This window comes from Saimiri boliviensis, chromosome 14 (genome assembly GCF_048565385.1).
Source record: "Saimiri boliviensis isolate mSaiBol1 chromosome 14, mSaiBol1.pri, whole genome shotgun sequence".
Classification (NCBI taxonomy): domain Eukaryota; kingdom Metazoa; phylum Chordata; class Mammalia; order Primates; family Cebidae; genus Saimiri; species Saimiri boliviensis.
In genome coordinates, this window is record NC_133462.1 from 90,218,470 (window position 1) to 90,232,026 (window position 13,557).

General features: G+C 41.8%; 2 protein-coding genes across 15 annotated transcripts in view; one reads left to right on the top strand and one right to left on the bottom strand.

Moving 5' to 3' along the window:
- The window catches only part of CEP170 (centrosomal protein 170), a 126,716-nt gene extending 118,407 nt beyond the window's left edge, over positions 1–8,309 (bottom strand). For 3 of the 10 annotated variants that reach the window (XM_074385407.1, XM_074385406.1, XM_074385404.1), the window contains exon 1: positions 7,838–8,116. The gene's annotated coding sequence lies outside the window, so the exon portion shown is untranslated. Of the gene's footprint in view, positions 1–7,837; positions 8,118–8,186 lie in introns of those variants that run through there. The other 7 variants (XM_074385413.1, XM_074385410.1, XM_074385409.1 and 4 more) reach the window with 4 other exon arrangements.
- Position 8,310: 1 nt separating this feature from the next.
- Positions 8,311–13,557, top strand: part of SDCCAG8 (SHH signaling and ciliogenesis regulator SDCCAG8) — a 246,073-nt gene continuing 240,826 nt past the window's right edge. For 3 of the 5 annotated variants that reach the window (XM_039464324.2, XM_074385414.1, XM_003935329.4), the window contains exon 1: positions 8,838–9,041. Coding sequence is in view for 2 of the 5 variants with exons in the window: in XM_074385414.1 (XP_074241515.1) it covers positions 8,975–9,041 (67 nt within the window). In the remaining 3 variants the exon portion in view is untranslated. Of the gene's footprint in view, positions 8,330–8,837; positions 9,042–13,557 lie in introns of those variants that run through there. The other 2 variants (XM_074385415.1, XM_074385419.1) reach the window with 2 other exon arrangements.

Consider the following 13,557-nt stretch of genomic DNA (forward strand, 5'->3'; position numbering starts at 1 on the left):
AAGTATTTTGTACTTTACCCCTATTATCATCAAGCAGACTCATTTCCCCTATCCTCCTGTTTCATCAAATCGGTTTCTCGCTGGCGGCCTAGAGTTCAAAATCCCTAACCAGGCTCTCAGTTTTGAACTTGCATTTTTTCTATTCCATGTAACATGTGACAAACCATTACTCAGTTGAACAGCTTCCAGAAAAAAGTCAGTAAAAAAGGAAGCCTTGTAACTTACTTGCTTTTCTATCTAAATTCTCTTTATTTTGACACTGTTTAGAATTAAAAGATGAGCTTAGGATTGGGGAAAACAGCTACTGTCTCAAAGCCTGGTTGTTCTTTTTTTTTTTGAGATGGAGTCTCACCCTGTTGCCCAGGCTGGGAAGAGTGGCATGATCTCAGGTCTCCACAACCTCCACCTCCCAAGTGCAAGTGACCCTCCTGCCTCAGCCTCCCGAGTAGCTGAGACTATAGGTGCATGCCACCAAGCCTGGCTAATTTTTTGTATTTTTAGTAGAGACGGGGTTTCACCATGTTGGCCAGAGCTGGTCTCTAACTCCTAATCTCAAGTGATCCGCCTGCCTTGGCCTCCCAAAGTGCTGCAACTACAGCGTGAGCCACCAGGCCTGGTCTGGTTCTTCTTACCCTCTTTCTAGCATCAAGCCCTTTTCTTTACCCTCAAGAATATTATAAAATGATGTGCAAAACTGCCCATGGGGACAGAATGCACAGGAAGTAAAAAACCACTCCTGCAGACACAGAATGAAAAATATTTTTATTTGCCAACATAGTTCTTCAAATCTAACACTATCAAGTTGGTACCACACTTGGGGCAATAAGCGAAGGAGATTCCCTACCTGCAATTACACCTTTCATTTGGCTTTTACATATACCTCATTTGGCTACCACAGAAAACCTCTGAAGTAGCTGGAATATCACTAGCTTCCTGATAAATTGTTCTCACAAAACAGCATCACTTCTGTTCAAACATCAGAGGCAGCAGCAGCAGCCATACCTATCCACAAAGGAAACAGCATTGGCCTATTTATGCGTAAAACTTTGTTGAGGGATTTAGATTTAGAGTTTCCAGGGGAGAGTAATTGTGAACATTCATGTTGACAAACCAGATTGAAGAAAGGAAATGGCTTTCTCAGAGGCCATTCACAAAGAAAGAGGATACTGCCTGATTTCTTATGAAGTATTTAGGTGATTAAAGGTGATACAGGAGATTGATCACCCCTTATCTCTAAAAATACTTCCTTTAATTGGTTTGTAGGACAACACATTCTTCTAGTTTCCTCACACCTAACTGGCCACTTTTCAATCCTCCTGGATGGCTCCCTCTTTCTGCTAAGCTTTCCATGTTGGAAAGTACCAATTCTCAATTCTTGGCTCTCTTCTGAGTCTAGCTCCCTACCCAAGAGATCTCTTCAAGTCTACCCGTGATGCTTACAGTTTAACTATCTTCAGTCCAAACCTCTCTGAATTACTGACTACAAACTATCTACTTGATGCGTCCATTTGGGTGTTTAATAGGCATGTCAAACTTAACGTGTCCAAAATGTTAAAAAAAAAAACCTAGTAACTTCCACTATTGCCACTACTGTCACTCTAGTCTAAACCATTAACGTCTTTTAAACCAGATCATTCCAGTCATTTCATAGCTTATCTCATGGTTCCCAGTATTTTAAAGAATGACCAGAACCCAATTCTTTTGCTTTGCTCAAAACCCTCCAATCAACACTCACAGCATTTAAAACCAACCAATAAAATCTCTATCCAACCTCATTTCCTCCTATAAGCACCTTTTGTCACTCTCCTTTAGCCACAGTGGCCTCTTGCTTTTCCAAATTCACTCATCCCATTCCTGCCTCAGAACCACTGCGTACCCCACCTCAGATACCTACATGGTTTGCTTCCTTACCTAATGCAAGGTCTTCCTTACCCAATGCTGTCACCTCAGAAAGAGGGATTCCCTAACCACCCTAAGATAGTTTTCAAGATGTAGCATAGTGGATAAAGTGACTGTTTTTGTTGTGTCAAAAAGGGGATACAAAATATATATTTATATTTCCTTGAAGTGAAGAAAAATTCACTGCTAGGCACAGTGGTTCATGCCTGTAATACTAGAACATGGGAGGCTGAGGAAAGAGGATCACTTAGGCTCAGGAGTTCAAGACCAGCCTTGGCAACAAAATGAGACATCATCACTACAAAAAATTAGCTGGGCATGGTGGTGCACACTTATAATCATAGCTACTCAAGAGGCTGAGGTGAGAGGATCGCTTAAGCCCAGCAGATTGAGGCTGCAAGGAGCTGTAATCATGCCACTGCACCTCAGCCTGGGTGGCAGAACAAGACCCTGTCTCAAAAAACAAACAAACAAACAAACAACAACAACAACAAAAAAAAACAGTTCACTGAAGAATTCATAAGAAATAATAAAAATAGCTACTTACTGGATTGGCAAAAGTGGTAACTCAGCAGGTAAGATACAGGGTGAAGAGGTTTTTCATGTCATTTCCTTTCAAAATATTATTTGATGTTTTAAACTACCTGAATGAACACTTGAAAATAAAGTAAAAATAGCAGTCTTCCCTCACTATCTCTTTACCCTGATTAATTTTTCTTCAAAGCATCTATCCTTATTTGACTTTTATCATAAAATAATATAATTATCCATATCCTCCATCATATTGTAAGTTTCACCTAGTTCCCTTACTACTGGAGGATATAATCATTTTCTCTTTAATTCAAAAAACAAGGTTGGATGTGGTGGCTCACGCCTGTAATCCCAACACTTTGGGGGATCAAGGCAGGTGGATCACAAGATCAGGAGATCAAGACCATCCTGGCCAACATGGTGAAATACATGTTGGCTGGTCTCCCCTAAAAATACAAAAACTAGCCGGTGTGGTGATGTGCACCTGTAGTTCCAGCTACTCAGGAGGCTGAGGCAGGAGAACTGCTTGAACCCAGGAGGTGGAGGCTGCAGTGAGCTGAGATCATGCCACTGCACTCCAGCCTGAGTGACAGAGTAAGACTCTACTTTCAATAAATAAATAAACAAATAAACAAAACAAAACAAAGCCATCCAAATGGTTTTCATTCTTTTTGTGTCACCTTTCCTCCCAGCATCTTTTATTTATGTAACGTTTATTCTATTTATAAACGTGCATGGCCTTGTCCTTGGCTATATAAAGTATATGGCCAGGATGAAGACATAAGAGGTTTGGCTTGTTAAATTTATAAATGTCAAAAAGCCAGAAAGGAAAGCTAATCCCTTGGATGACAGAATCATGATCAAGAAGATCTCAAGTTTTAACTATGGCTACATTCAAGGAGATGAAATTTAATAGGGGGCAATAGTAAAATACTGCTTCAAAAACATCATCTGTGTGTGTATACACAATGGGTGAGATGTAGCTAAGTGTAAAAACGTTGATTTATGTTGACTACATCAGTGGTTTCCAGATCAATTTTTCAGAAACAAAATAAGAATCAAGGCTGCCAACTTTTTATTGGTTAATTAAGAATACTACATGAAAATAAAACCCCATGACCAATATCAAAAGAAACTTAACACCTACTATCACTATTATTTAATAAAAGCCATTTTGAACATTAGAAAAGCAGAACAAAATCTCAAAACAGTAATTCCCTGAATTACATAAATATAACTTGAGGACATTTCTCTCTCTCTCTTTTGCTTTGAATTATCAAAGACAATTACTGTTGTTAAAGAGTTGGTACAATTTTAGACTTTAAACACAAGTGTACGTCTTGAAATAAGGAAAGGGACAATTTCACTGCACTTTGCATTCAGACCCTAACTACAGAATAAAATATGGAAACAAGATCAGAACACAAACAGCCCTGACAAAACTGAGTGAATCCAGTTGAGAGATGTGAGGATGGCAATGGAAGCCATATGAAGTTGCAGGTGGTGTAACATTTAGACGAAAGAAAATCTAGCTAATATATTGAGAAAAACTTTACTCCATCTTACTCCTAAAGACTGAATTGCAACCAGTGAGAAGAAGTTACATAGTAAAAGCAGCTACTAGCTCAACTTAAGTAAGATCTTCCTCTTACACTTTTTGAAAGCTGAACAGGGTTTCCTATGTCTAGGGAAGGGTTACGGAGAAGTTGGATCCAATAACATCTCAGAGTAGTGAGTGGCACATTGTCTGAGCTGACTTCTAAAGTTCCCTTCAATTCTAAAATTTTATGAACCAGAGTAAGGAAATAAGTGGTACCCTTTAACTTACTAAAAAAGATGAGTAGAAAGAATTTTGGCTTTAGCCAAAAAGACAAACGTTCAGTTATAGACTCTGTCAGTTAGTAATGTGTAACACTGAGGGAAAGTTATTCACTAACTCTATGCCTCAAAGTTTCGCAATGTGTAAAAATAATTTAGAAGTCAGCTGCATAAATTAAATACACACATACCACACACACGTACACTTCCTGGCACTTAAGAGACATTTAATATGTAGTAAGTATTATTCAACTGTTCAATAAACATTGTGTTTCAAAGGATATTTTCCATGTCATTTATTAATTACTGATATACTTTTAAAATGACCTGTTCTCTTCTATGTCTCAATTGTTTTTCAGACCTAAACAATGCATGCTTGAGATTCTTTTCCACTTCCATACTTTACGCAATCGCTGTTTGTATGTAAGTAAATTTTATGAAGTTTTTCTTTAATTTGCTTTTGCTGTTTTGTTTTTCCACCTTTATTTGATATAAAAGTAGGATTTACCAGTAACATACATTGGCTATGTCACTGGCTTTGGCTAAAACATTTCAGCTAAACTGAACAATATATCCAGTTTAATCAACCACACTACTGGACAGATGTTTTTTATCTCTCATAATGGCTAACTTATCACTGAACAATCCTTCATGAAATATGTGAGTAAATAAATCAAAACCTAGGGTATTCGAATAGAAATTTTGGTTGTTAATGAAATAAAGATGGTCTGATACTTCTTTCCATCAAGAGTATCCCATTTCTTAATGAAACAGATCAACATTGAATGCTCCAGTCAATATTATCTACTCACTAAGCATTTTTTCAAATGGTATGGAACTGCTCTTTTGTCATACTCCTAGAATAATCTGCAACTGTACAGATATTTTAGTTGGCAATTAAATATGTTGTCTGTTAAATACAGAGTTGAAGAGTACACTGCTTAACGTACCAGTGTTCAAGACAGATGAGAAAGAAAAGTCTTTACATATTAATTAGTAAAGAAAAAATATTTTTCAGAAATATAATTTTGTGGAATAAAATCATTTTGACAAAAAAGCTTAAGCATATACAATATTTAGTACTAGATAAGCATTATCTAACTGCAACCAGATACAATAATGAAACTAGTTCTTTTTTTCAGCAGATAAAAAAGAGCAAGAAATTGATACTTAGAACAAATCAAACAAATCACGAAGCACAGAATTTTAAAAAGTATCATAATAGGATTAATATGCAGAAGAGTATGCTAAAGTTTACAGTAAAAAAAATCACTATTTCATGTTAAAATAGAGAACAGGCAGCTTATTTCCATACAAAATAATCTCAGAACACAATGAAATTTACCAATAAAATACATTTAAAGCATGATTGCATATAATTCCACACACTGAAATTTAGTTACAGATCTTTAAAGCTGAAATTTAAGATAAACAGTAAATCCTTTAAAAAGGTCTATTAAAATGCAATGTAAGATGAAACGATTAAAATTATAAGGCAAGATAAAAAGCACTTTATGGTAAAATCAACCCAATAAAAAACAAATTCTAAGTTGAAACTAATCACTAATAATCCGTTAATATCACAGCTCATTAATTGTATCAAAATAAACATCCTAGGTTCTTGCTACGCGGAAATTTTATTTTCAACACTGTCTATAGAGTTAATCATCATTCTGTAATAAAATACTAACGCATTTAAAACACGGCAACTATTAAGTAGTAGGGAAAACACTGCAACAGTTTGTTAAAAGCACATGTTAGGACATCTTTCCTCATTTAGCAAGTGACTTTATAAAACTAAAGGTCCATTTCAGGGACATGACAAAGGCGAAAACTCGATAAATACAACGGTGAAAATCAGGTTCACGGATAGTCACAACCTACTCAAGGAGCGCGCAGGGAAGCTTTCTATACATTTTCACAGGGTCAAAGGGCCAGGGGTACACAGGAAAGATCACTCTGCAGAATGAACCTTTCGTTTCATTTGGCTCTGCTTTACATGAGCAGTTTGGCTTGGGCAGACAAGTCAGTTAACTTTCTGTGTTTGAGTGTTTTCCTCGGTCAAGTGCACTTAGGCTCTTCTGTGTTATCTCCAAAGTTAGGAAGGACTAAAGGCAACCCTAGTTTTACTTTTTAAAAACAATGACAGAAAAATACACAGCGTGCTATCCATCAATGTACTGTTTCCAGCGCTGAATTCCTAAGTCTCTGAAGCATATCCAGTTAGGGACACACCAGTGAAGATCCAGATACTACAGTCATAATGTAACTCCCTCCTCTCACATTATTCCTTCACCTGCTCCTCCCCATCCTGCTTTATTTTCTCTTCTGGTGTATTTCAAGTAGCAACGCCAGGAAACGGCCGTATGCATTGTAAGCTTAAGGAATAAATCATTTTAAAGGATGCATTTTCAATCAGATGTATCACCTGCGTCGCCAAATTCCTCCCCAATGTCTGAATTTTCATTAAGAGAATAAAAATGAGTTAACTTCGGAAACAGATTTATACGGGGCCGGTTGTTTCGTCTGTTTTACTTGCTTAAAAAATCAAACAGCAAGATGTATCTATTCCCTCAGGAACATAAATGCATGACCCGCCCAACGAGACAACAATTCTGCTGGTTCATTTCCCTGACACAACAGCTTCGTTGTCAGGCCCGTTCTAGACCAGGCTCCAACGTCATCTAGTAATTTTATATTGATCACCTTGGCCGTGCTTGGACTCCAGCAGACAGAGTCTGTCTTCGTTCCATTCCTCAAAATAAAATAAAATAAAATAAAACGCGACGGAGCTCCACCGAACGGAGGCGATCCCGTGACTCAGAATACAATCCCCACGTCTTCCCGCCCTGTGTTAGGCAGCTGCAAATGGTATTTTTTTTTCTCGCCTGCAGAAAATGGAAGCGAACCGTACCCAGACCCTACACTGGAATCCCAGGACAATGAAGCCGACGGGAAGCCACTCTCTCCTCCCCCAGGGTTACTACGGAGCCGGGGCCCCGCGGGGTGCAGCCGCCCGGCACGGGGCACGACCCCGCGTCCCCCGCGCCCTCCCAGCGCGTCCCAAACGCCCCCCGCCGGACCTCGCCCACCGCCTCGCACCCCGAAACCGGCCGCGCCGAAGGGGATCGGCCCCGGGCGCCGCTCCCACGGGGGAGAAAGCCCGTCCCCGGGGGCCGCGCAGCCATTCCCTCCGACGCTCCGCCCGCGCCCCCCGCAAACGGCCACGGCGGAGGGGGAGGGCTGCACAAAGCCGGGCGACCGCCGAAAACGCTTCGACGCCCCGAGGACACGCCGAGGCGGCGGGAAAGCCGGGGGCCCGCGGGCCGGGAGCGCCCGGGGGCGGCGGGCGGGGCACGGGCAGGGCACGGGAGGGGCGGCCCCGTCAGGCCCCCGGGCCCGGGCGGGGAGCGGGTGGGGGCGGCGGCGCCGCGCGGAGCGTCCGGGAAGCGCCCCCTTCGCGGGCCGGGCCAGCCCCGCACCCCCGCCCCGCGGCGGGCCGCGCCCGAGTCCCCGCCGCAGACCGGACGAGCAGGATGTGGGAAGGCGGCCGCGGCGCCCACGCCGAGCAGCCGATCGCGGCACTCACCCCTCGCCGCGGAGAGGGGGACCGGACGGGGGAGGCGGGGCGCGGCGCGTCCCGGGAGTCTCTCGCACGCCGTCCTCCCCCGACCTCGTCGTCGTCGTTGCCGCGGTTGTCGTCGCTGCCGCTGCCGCCGCGGCCGAGCTCCGGGGCCCTCAGCTCCGCTGGGCGATAACGTTATTCCACACACGCCCCACACATAGCGGTAACGGCGAAGAGCGGCTGCCTAGTGCGCAGGCGCCTCGGAAATGGCGAGGAGCCGGACCCTATCCCCTCCTCCTGCCCGGTTCCAACGATCCCTTACTGCGCAGGCGCCAGACACAGACAATGAAAAGGGGTTGTACGAGGGTCTCACCCACTCGCTTTTCCAGCTTGCCCACTGCGCAGGCGTGCCCCGAAAGACCGGCTTGAACAATGAAGAGGACCTTGGCGTTAGGTGGGACTGCAACCAACGAGGACTACAGTTCCCAGCGGGCAGAGCGCCAACTCCAAGTGCAGGTCCGGTTGCTGGGCATGCTAGGAGTTGTAGTGTCGGCCGCCTTTACAATCTAGGCTGTTTGGAAGATTTAGAGTTTCTATTTCTTGAGGATTTATTCCACCATTTTGAAAAATATCGCAACTGAAGCAGGGTTCAGAGCCTACTATCTGCGTCCTTGAGTAGACTTAGGGATCAACTGCTGCATGTTAGCAAATTTCCAAGCATCAAGGCCTTCAGTGAGCCCTTTCTGACATTTGGGTGGTCCAGGCAGCTGAAGGATGGGATGGAGGCGGGACTAAACCAGGCTGGGCTGGAGGAAAAGGGCGGGGCCTGGAAATCTGTCTCTTGGCAACAGGCTCTGGCCGCCAAACCGTCCAAGCTAGCGCCTGTGGCGCGGTGGTCTCTGGGAATTGTAGTGTGGTTGGAAGGCTCTCCGAACCGTCAAACTTGCAGGCTCTGCACCTGAGGACTACAACTCCCGACGTCCACCGGGAGGGCCAGTGGGTGGGACTAGCCCCCAAGAGCTCCGTGCGGGATTCTAGGCTCCCCTGTGACAGCCGCGGCAGGAAGCGGGCGGGCGCTCCCCGGCCAAGGGCCTGTTGTTCTCGGAAGCGAGAAAGCTGGACATTTCCCCCGTAACTCCCAGCTCTGGGCGTAGAGTGTGCATGGCGAAGTCCCCGGAGAACTCTACCCTGGAGGAGATTCTGGGGCAGTATCAACGGAGTCTCCGGGGTGAGTTGCTCCAAACCTCTGTTCCTAGCCCCGAGGTGCCCGGGGCCTAGTGGGCGGGAGCAAAGCAGGTGCGTTTCCTAACACCTGCGTTCTGCCCCAGCCTAGTTCTGCCAGGCTGCAGAGGAGCACGATGGGTGTTGCTGTGATCTTTGGAGGAGGATGAAATAGTTTGAGTTTGTTTTTACAGTTAAGCAGCGTTGTTTCCTTAGATTCCCGTAGTTACCTGAACCAACTCCTTGACCTTAACTTGGGCATGTTTCTCAACCAGCGACGGCAGAAACTCTTGGATGGCTCTATGCCACTTTTGCCCAGTTCCCATACTTTGCTGTTTAATCCAATAAAAGTCAGATTCACAGTTTTTACACATTTAAAGTATGGCATAGTGGATTGAATGTGATTTGTAGGATCAGTGTGTGTGTGGGGGGAGACACCAATAATTATTTTAACCACTACAGCCCCCATTTAATTGGTCTAGGCTATTTGTATACAATTAATCATTTGCAGCTGAACATGTCTGTTTTACACATGGGGAAATCGAAAGCTCAGAGAGGTTGAATTACAGGCTAGAGCCCACACAGCTAGTTAGTTGCAGAGTCAGGTATTATCAGGCTTGTCTGCCTTCAAAGCTTATGTTTGCCTTTACTAAGCAAGCCGTAATTACTAATATCAAAACCTTATTAATTCAGATTATCTTACTACATTACCCTATGAACAAGTATCTGTACAGGTAATGTCTGTACTGTATTTATTTCCCTTTCAGCTCTGTTGGACTTAATAATGTCTGTACTTTTAGATGGCGCTGTTACCTTGGACAGCATATATAACATCTAGAAATTTCGATTCTGTTATGATGGAAGTTATGGAATTGTCCACAGCGTTACTGTGGGGAGCAAATGAAATAACGCCCATAAAGCAGTGATTTTAAGACTTCTTAAAATGTTTACCTATAGTAAGAAATGAATTTTATATGTGGCATATATGTACATATAAACTATGTTTCACTGAAGAATTTTTATTCTAAGTGTAATAAACTCTGCTTTCCATTCTGTTGCATTTTCATAACACTCTAGGTCATGGCTATTTACGACATTTAGAACACTTATGGTGTACTGCGTAATATGCCTACTATGTGTCAGTGCCTACTATGTGTTAAGTATATCAAGTGCTCAACATGCAGTAAGAAACAAGACAAAGTTCCTATCGCCATGGAGCCTCTAAATTAGTTGGGGAGAAAGACAATCAGAAAAATTATAGATTACTATGTTAGCAAATAAGGGTAGAGATCAGTGCTTAGTAGACAAGTACTCATTAAATGTTATTTATACTTGATACTGAGAGCAAAGTAAGATTTTTAAATATTAGAAAGTTTATATTCTCATCACTCTAGATTTTATAAGCTTTATTATGTATTGTACGTCTGTCAATTGTGTTACAAACTGACATTCTCAGTATTCACACTGCAGGAGTAAAAAAATTGGTCTTAATGAACACCTTCCTCAACCTACTGATGTTTCAAGAGCTGTTAGATACGAAATAGGGACTTCTAACTTTTCATTTGGAAGCAAGAAAAATACTCTGCACAATGATATGAGTAATTGTTGGCAATTTTTTGTTTTCATTGAAAGTTTTTCCTGATGTTTTTCTTCCTTTGATCTTATTTTAAGCCTTTATGTAATTGTTGGAGGCTATTTAACATTAGGCATTTTTACGCAATAAAGGGGTTCATTTTAAATTAATGTTATAATAATATGTTTAATACTAGTGGTACTGCTTTCAATAATTACAGAATGAAGAGTTTTCATTCAAGGATAATACATTTTTTAGTTTGAAATAAAATTTAAATTTAGTGTCCTAACAGTATAAGGTAGTGGAGACATTTCACGGAGAGCAAATACAAGGGATAGAGAAAGTTAAACAACTTTTCAAAAAAATGTAGTCATAATTTTAACAATGAATCAAGAAATGTAACCTGAAATGTTTATGGGTTTTGCAGGACATATTATTTATTTAGTAGCACTTTTATTTTTGTATGTTACCTTATATAACAACTTCTGGAAGGAAACAAAACAGAATTAACCCTGAACTTAAATACAATCCGAAGTTCTTCACAAATATAAGGTGCCATTTTTGAGTAGTATAATTTCCTGTATTTATTTATGTAGAGGTGGGGTCTCGCTCTGTCCTCAGGCCGGAGTGCAGTGGGGCCATCTTGGCTCACTGCAGCCTCTCCCTCCTGGGCTGAAGCGATTCTCCTGCCTCACCTTCCTGAGTAGCTGGAACTATAGGCCACGATGCCCGGCTAATTTTTGTATTTTTAGTAGAGACTGGGTTTCACCATGTTGGCCGGGCTGGTCTCAAACTCCTGACCTCAAGTAATTTGCCCGCTTCAGCCTCCCAAAGTCTAGGATTGTAGGCATGAGCCACTGTGCCCTGTCAATAATGCCCTTTAAAGCTAAATATTGTTTCTTGATAAGCAATGGTGGAGTTATGTGGAAGTTCCTTATTTTGAGTGTGCCTAATAATTTCATAATTGTATTAATATGTAGATAAATACATATGTAAGGTAAAATGCAGTTTAAAGCTCTATGTCTTATTTTGTTTTGGTTTTGTCTATCCACCATTACGTCCTCAAAATGTCTTGCCTAGTGTATGATTAATGGAAACCTAATAAACATTATTGGTTTTTCCTCACCAGTTATTCCTCTGGCTTGTAAATAACATAGTCACTGCTAATAACCCCTCATTAATATTTAGCTAGGAAGTAGCCATATAAAAATGCAAAATGCTTTTCCTGTTTCTGTGGTAGTATTTCCATTTTAAAAAGATCTTTTCCTCATTTCTTTAATTTTGGTACTATTGTGATATTATTATGGTCTATCAAGATTTTGAAGTTCTAGTGGGAAAAACAAATCAGCGTTTACTTTCTTGCCATTTTTTTCTGTCTTTTTTTTTCATTTTTGGAGATGGAGTCTTGCTCTGTCGCCAGGCTGTAGTGCAGTGGTGTGATCTCAGCTCACTGCAACCTCCTGCCTCCTGGGTCCCAGTGATTCCTCTGCCTCAGCCTCTCGAGTAGCTGGGACTGCAGGCGTGCACCACCACTCCCGGCTAGTTTTTTGTATTTTAGTAGAGACGGGGCTTCACCATGTTGGTCAGGATGGTCTTGCTCTCCTGACCTTGTGATCCACCCACCTCGGCCTCCCAAAATGCTGAGATTACAGGTGTGAGCCACTGTACCCTGCCACTTTCTTGCTTTTAAAATGAAATCCCTGCCTCTCCTTGACCCCGATGATCTTGGAGCAGCTCCGCATTCATCTTTCATCCTTCACCTTACACTTTTCAGTGTATTTGCTGTTTGACTTCTCAAAAGATACCTCTTGCTTTGGGTCACTTATGCCCCTTTACAAGAAATTGGAGATGTTTAACGATTCTTTAACACAAGAGTTCTGACAGAAAAAACAGAAGGCTTTGTTGCCCCCCTCAGATCTGTTATATTATTCCTGCATAGTAAATGGTCTGAAAGTTTCCAGTGTGGTTACAAGTATACATACCCTGGGTATCCTGGGAGCCACAGAATTCACTATAGAACTGGAAGTGATTTGGGAGGTCTCTTGGCAGTATGGTTAGGTGTTCATTTACTCTATGGCCAAGAAAGAGTGAGAAAAGCCGCAATCACAGGCAATCCAGGCTCTGTTTTACGTACTGCACACTTGAGTGTAAGGGGATATCAGAAAGGAGAGAAATTGCTAGAAATGTAGTACCTTGCCAGTTTCTGCTGTTTCTAAAATTATTTTCTTTTTTGCTCCCTCCCTTTTTGTTTCCTTTATTTGTCTCTTTTTCCCTCTTTTCTTCCAAGAAGGAAGCCAAGCAAAACACATCCAGAGCCTGATTCCCCTTTGGACACCACTCTCTGACCCTTGGGTCATTAATGTTCCTTCCGTCAACACTTGGTTGGACCAAATGAATGATAAGGGCTATGTTTTTGTCTGATGGAAATGAGGGTAAGGAGTTGAACCAGGTACATAGAAAGTGAGAGGAACGAATATAGAAAAATATATGTATAATCTCAGGGATGGGCTTTGTCTTCATGAATTGATTTAGTTCAAGAAAACCAGAGATAAGGTTGACTTTCTATGTTTTACTTGTATATGAGTAGCACATCTATCCAAATCCTGCAAAGTGGAAGGACTCACAATTGTAGAAGGGCTGTGTTAATCTTACTAGCCAATAATTTGGTCAGTGTATTGGCCAGCAGTGATATCTTCTGGATCTTTGGCTAACTTAAGAAAACGTGTGTAACTCAAATAAATGTTCCTGTTTTCTCATAAAACTTGTATTTCTTTTTTCTTCCCTTTTGCTTTTGTCATGTTTTCTGGATTTTTAAATATTCTTTGCTGTATCCACTATGTATATGAATATACACACATAAACATAAGAGTTTTTTTGCTGATAATATTCAAATTATACATATTCATTTTTTGTTTTATATACTCATGTGGCTTTTCTTTTTTCTTTTGAG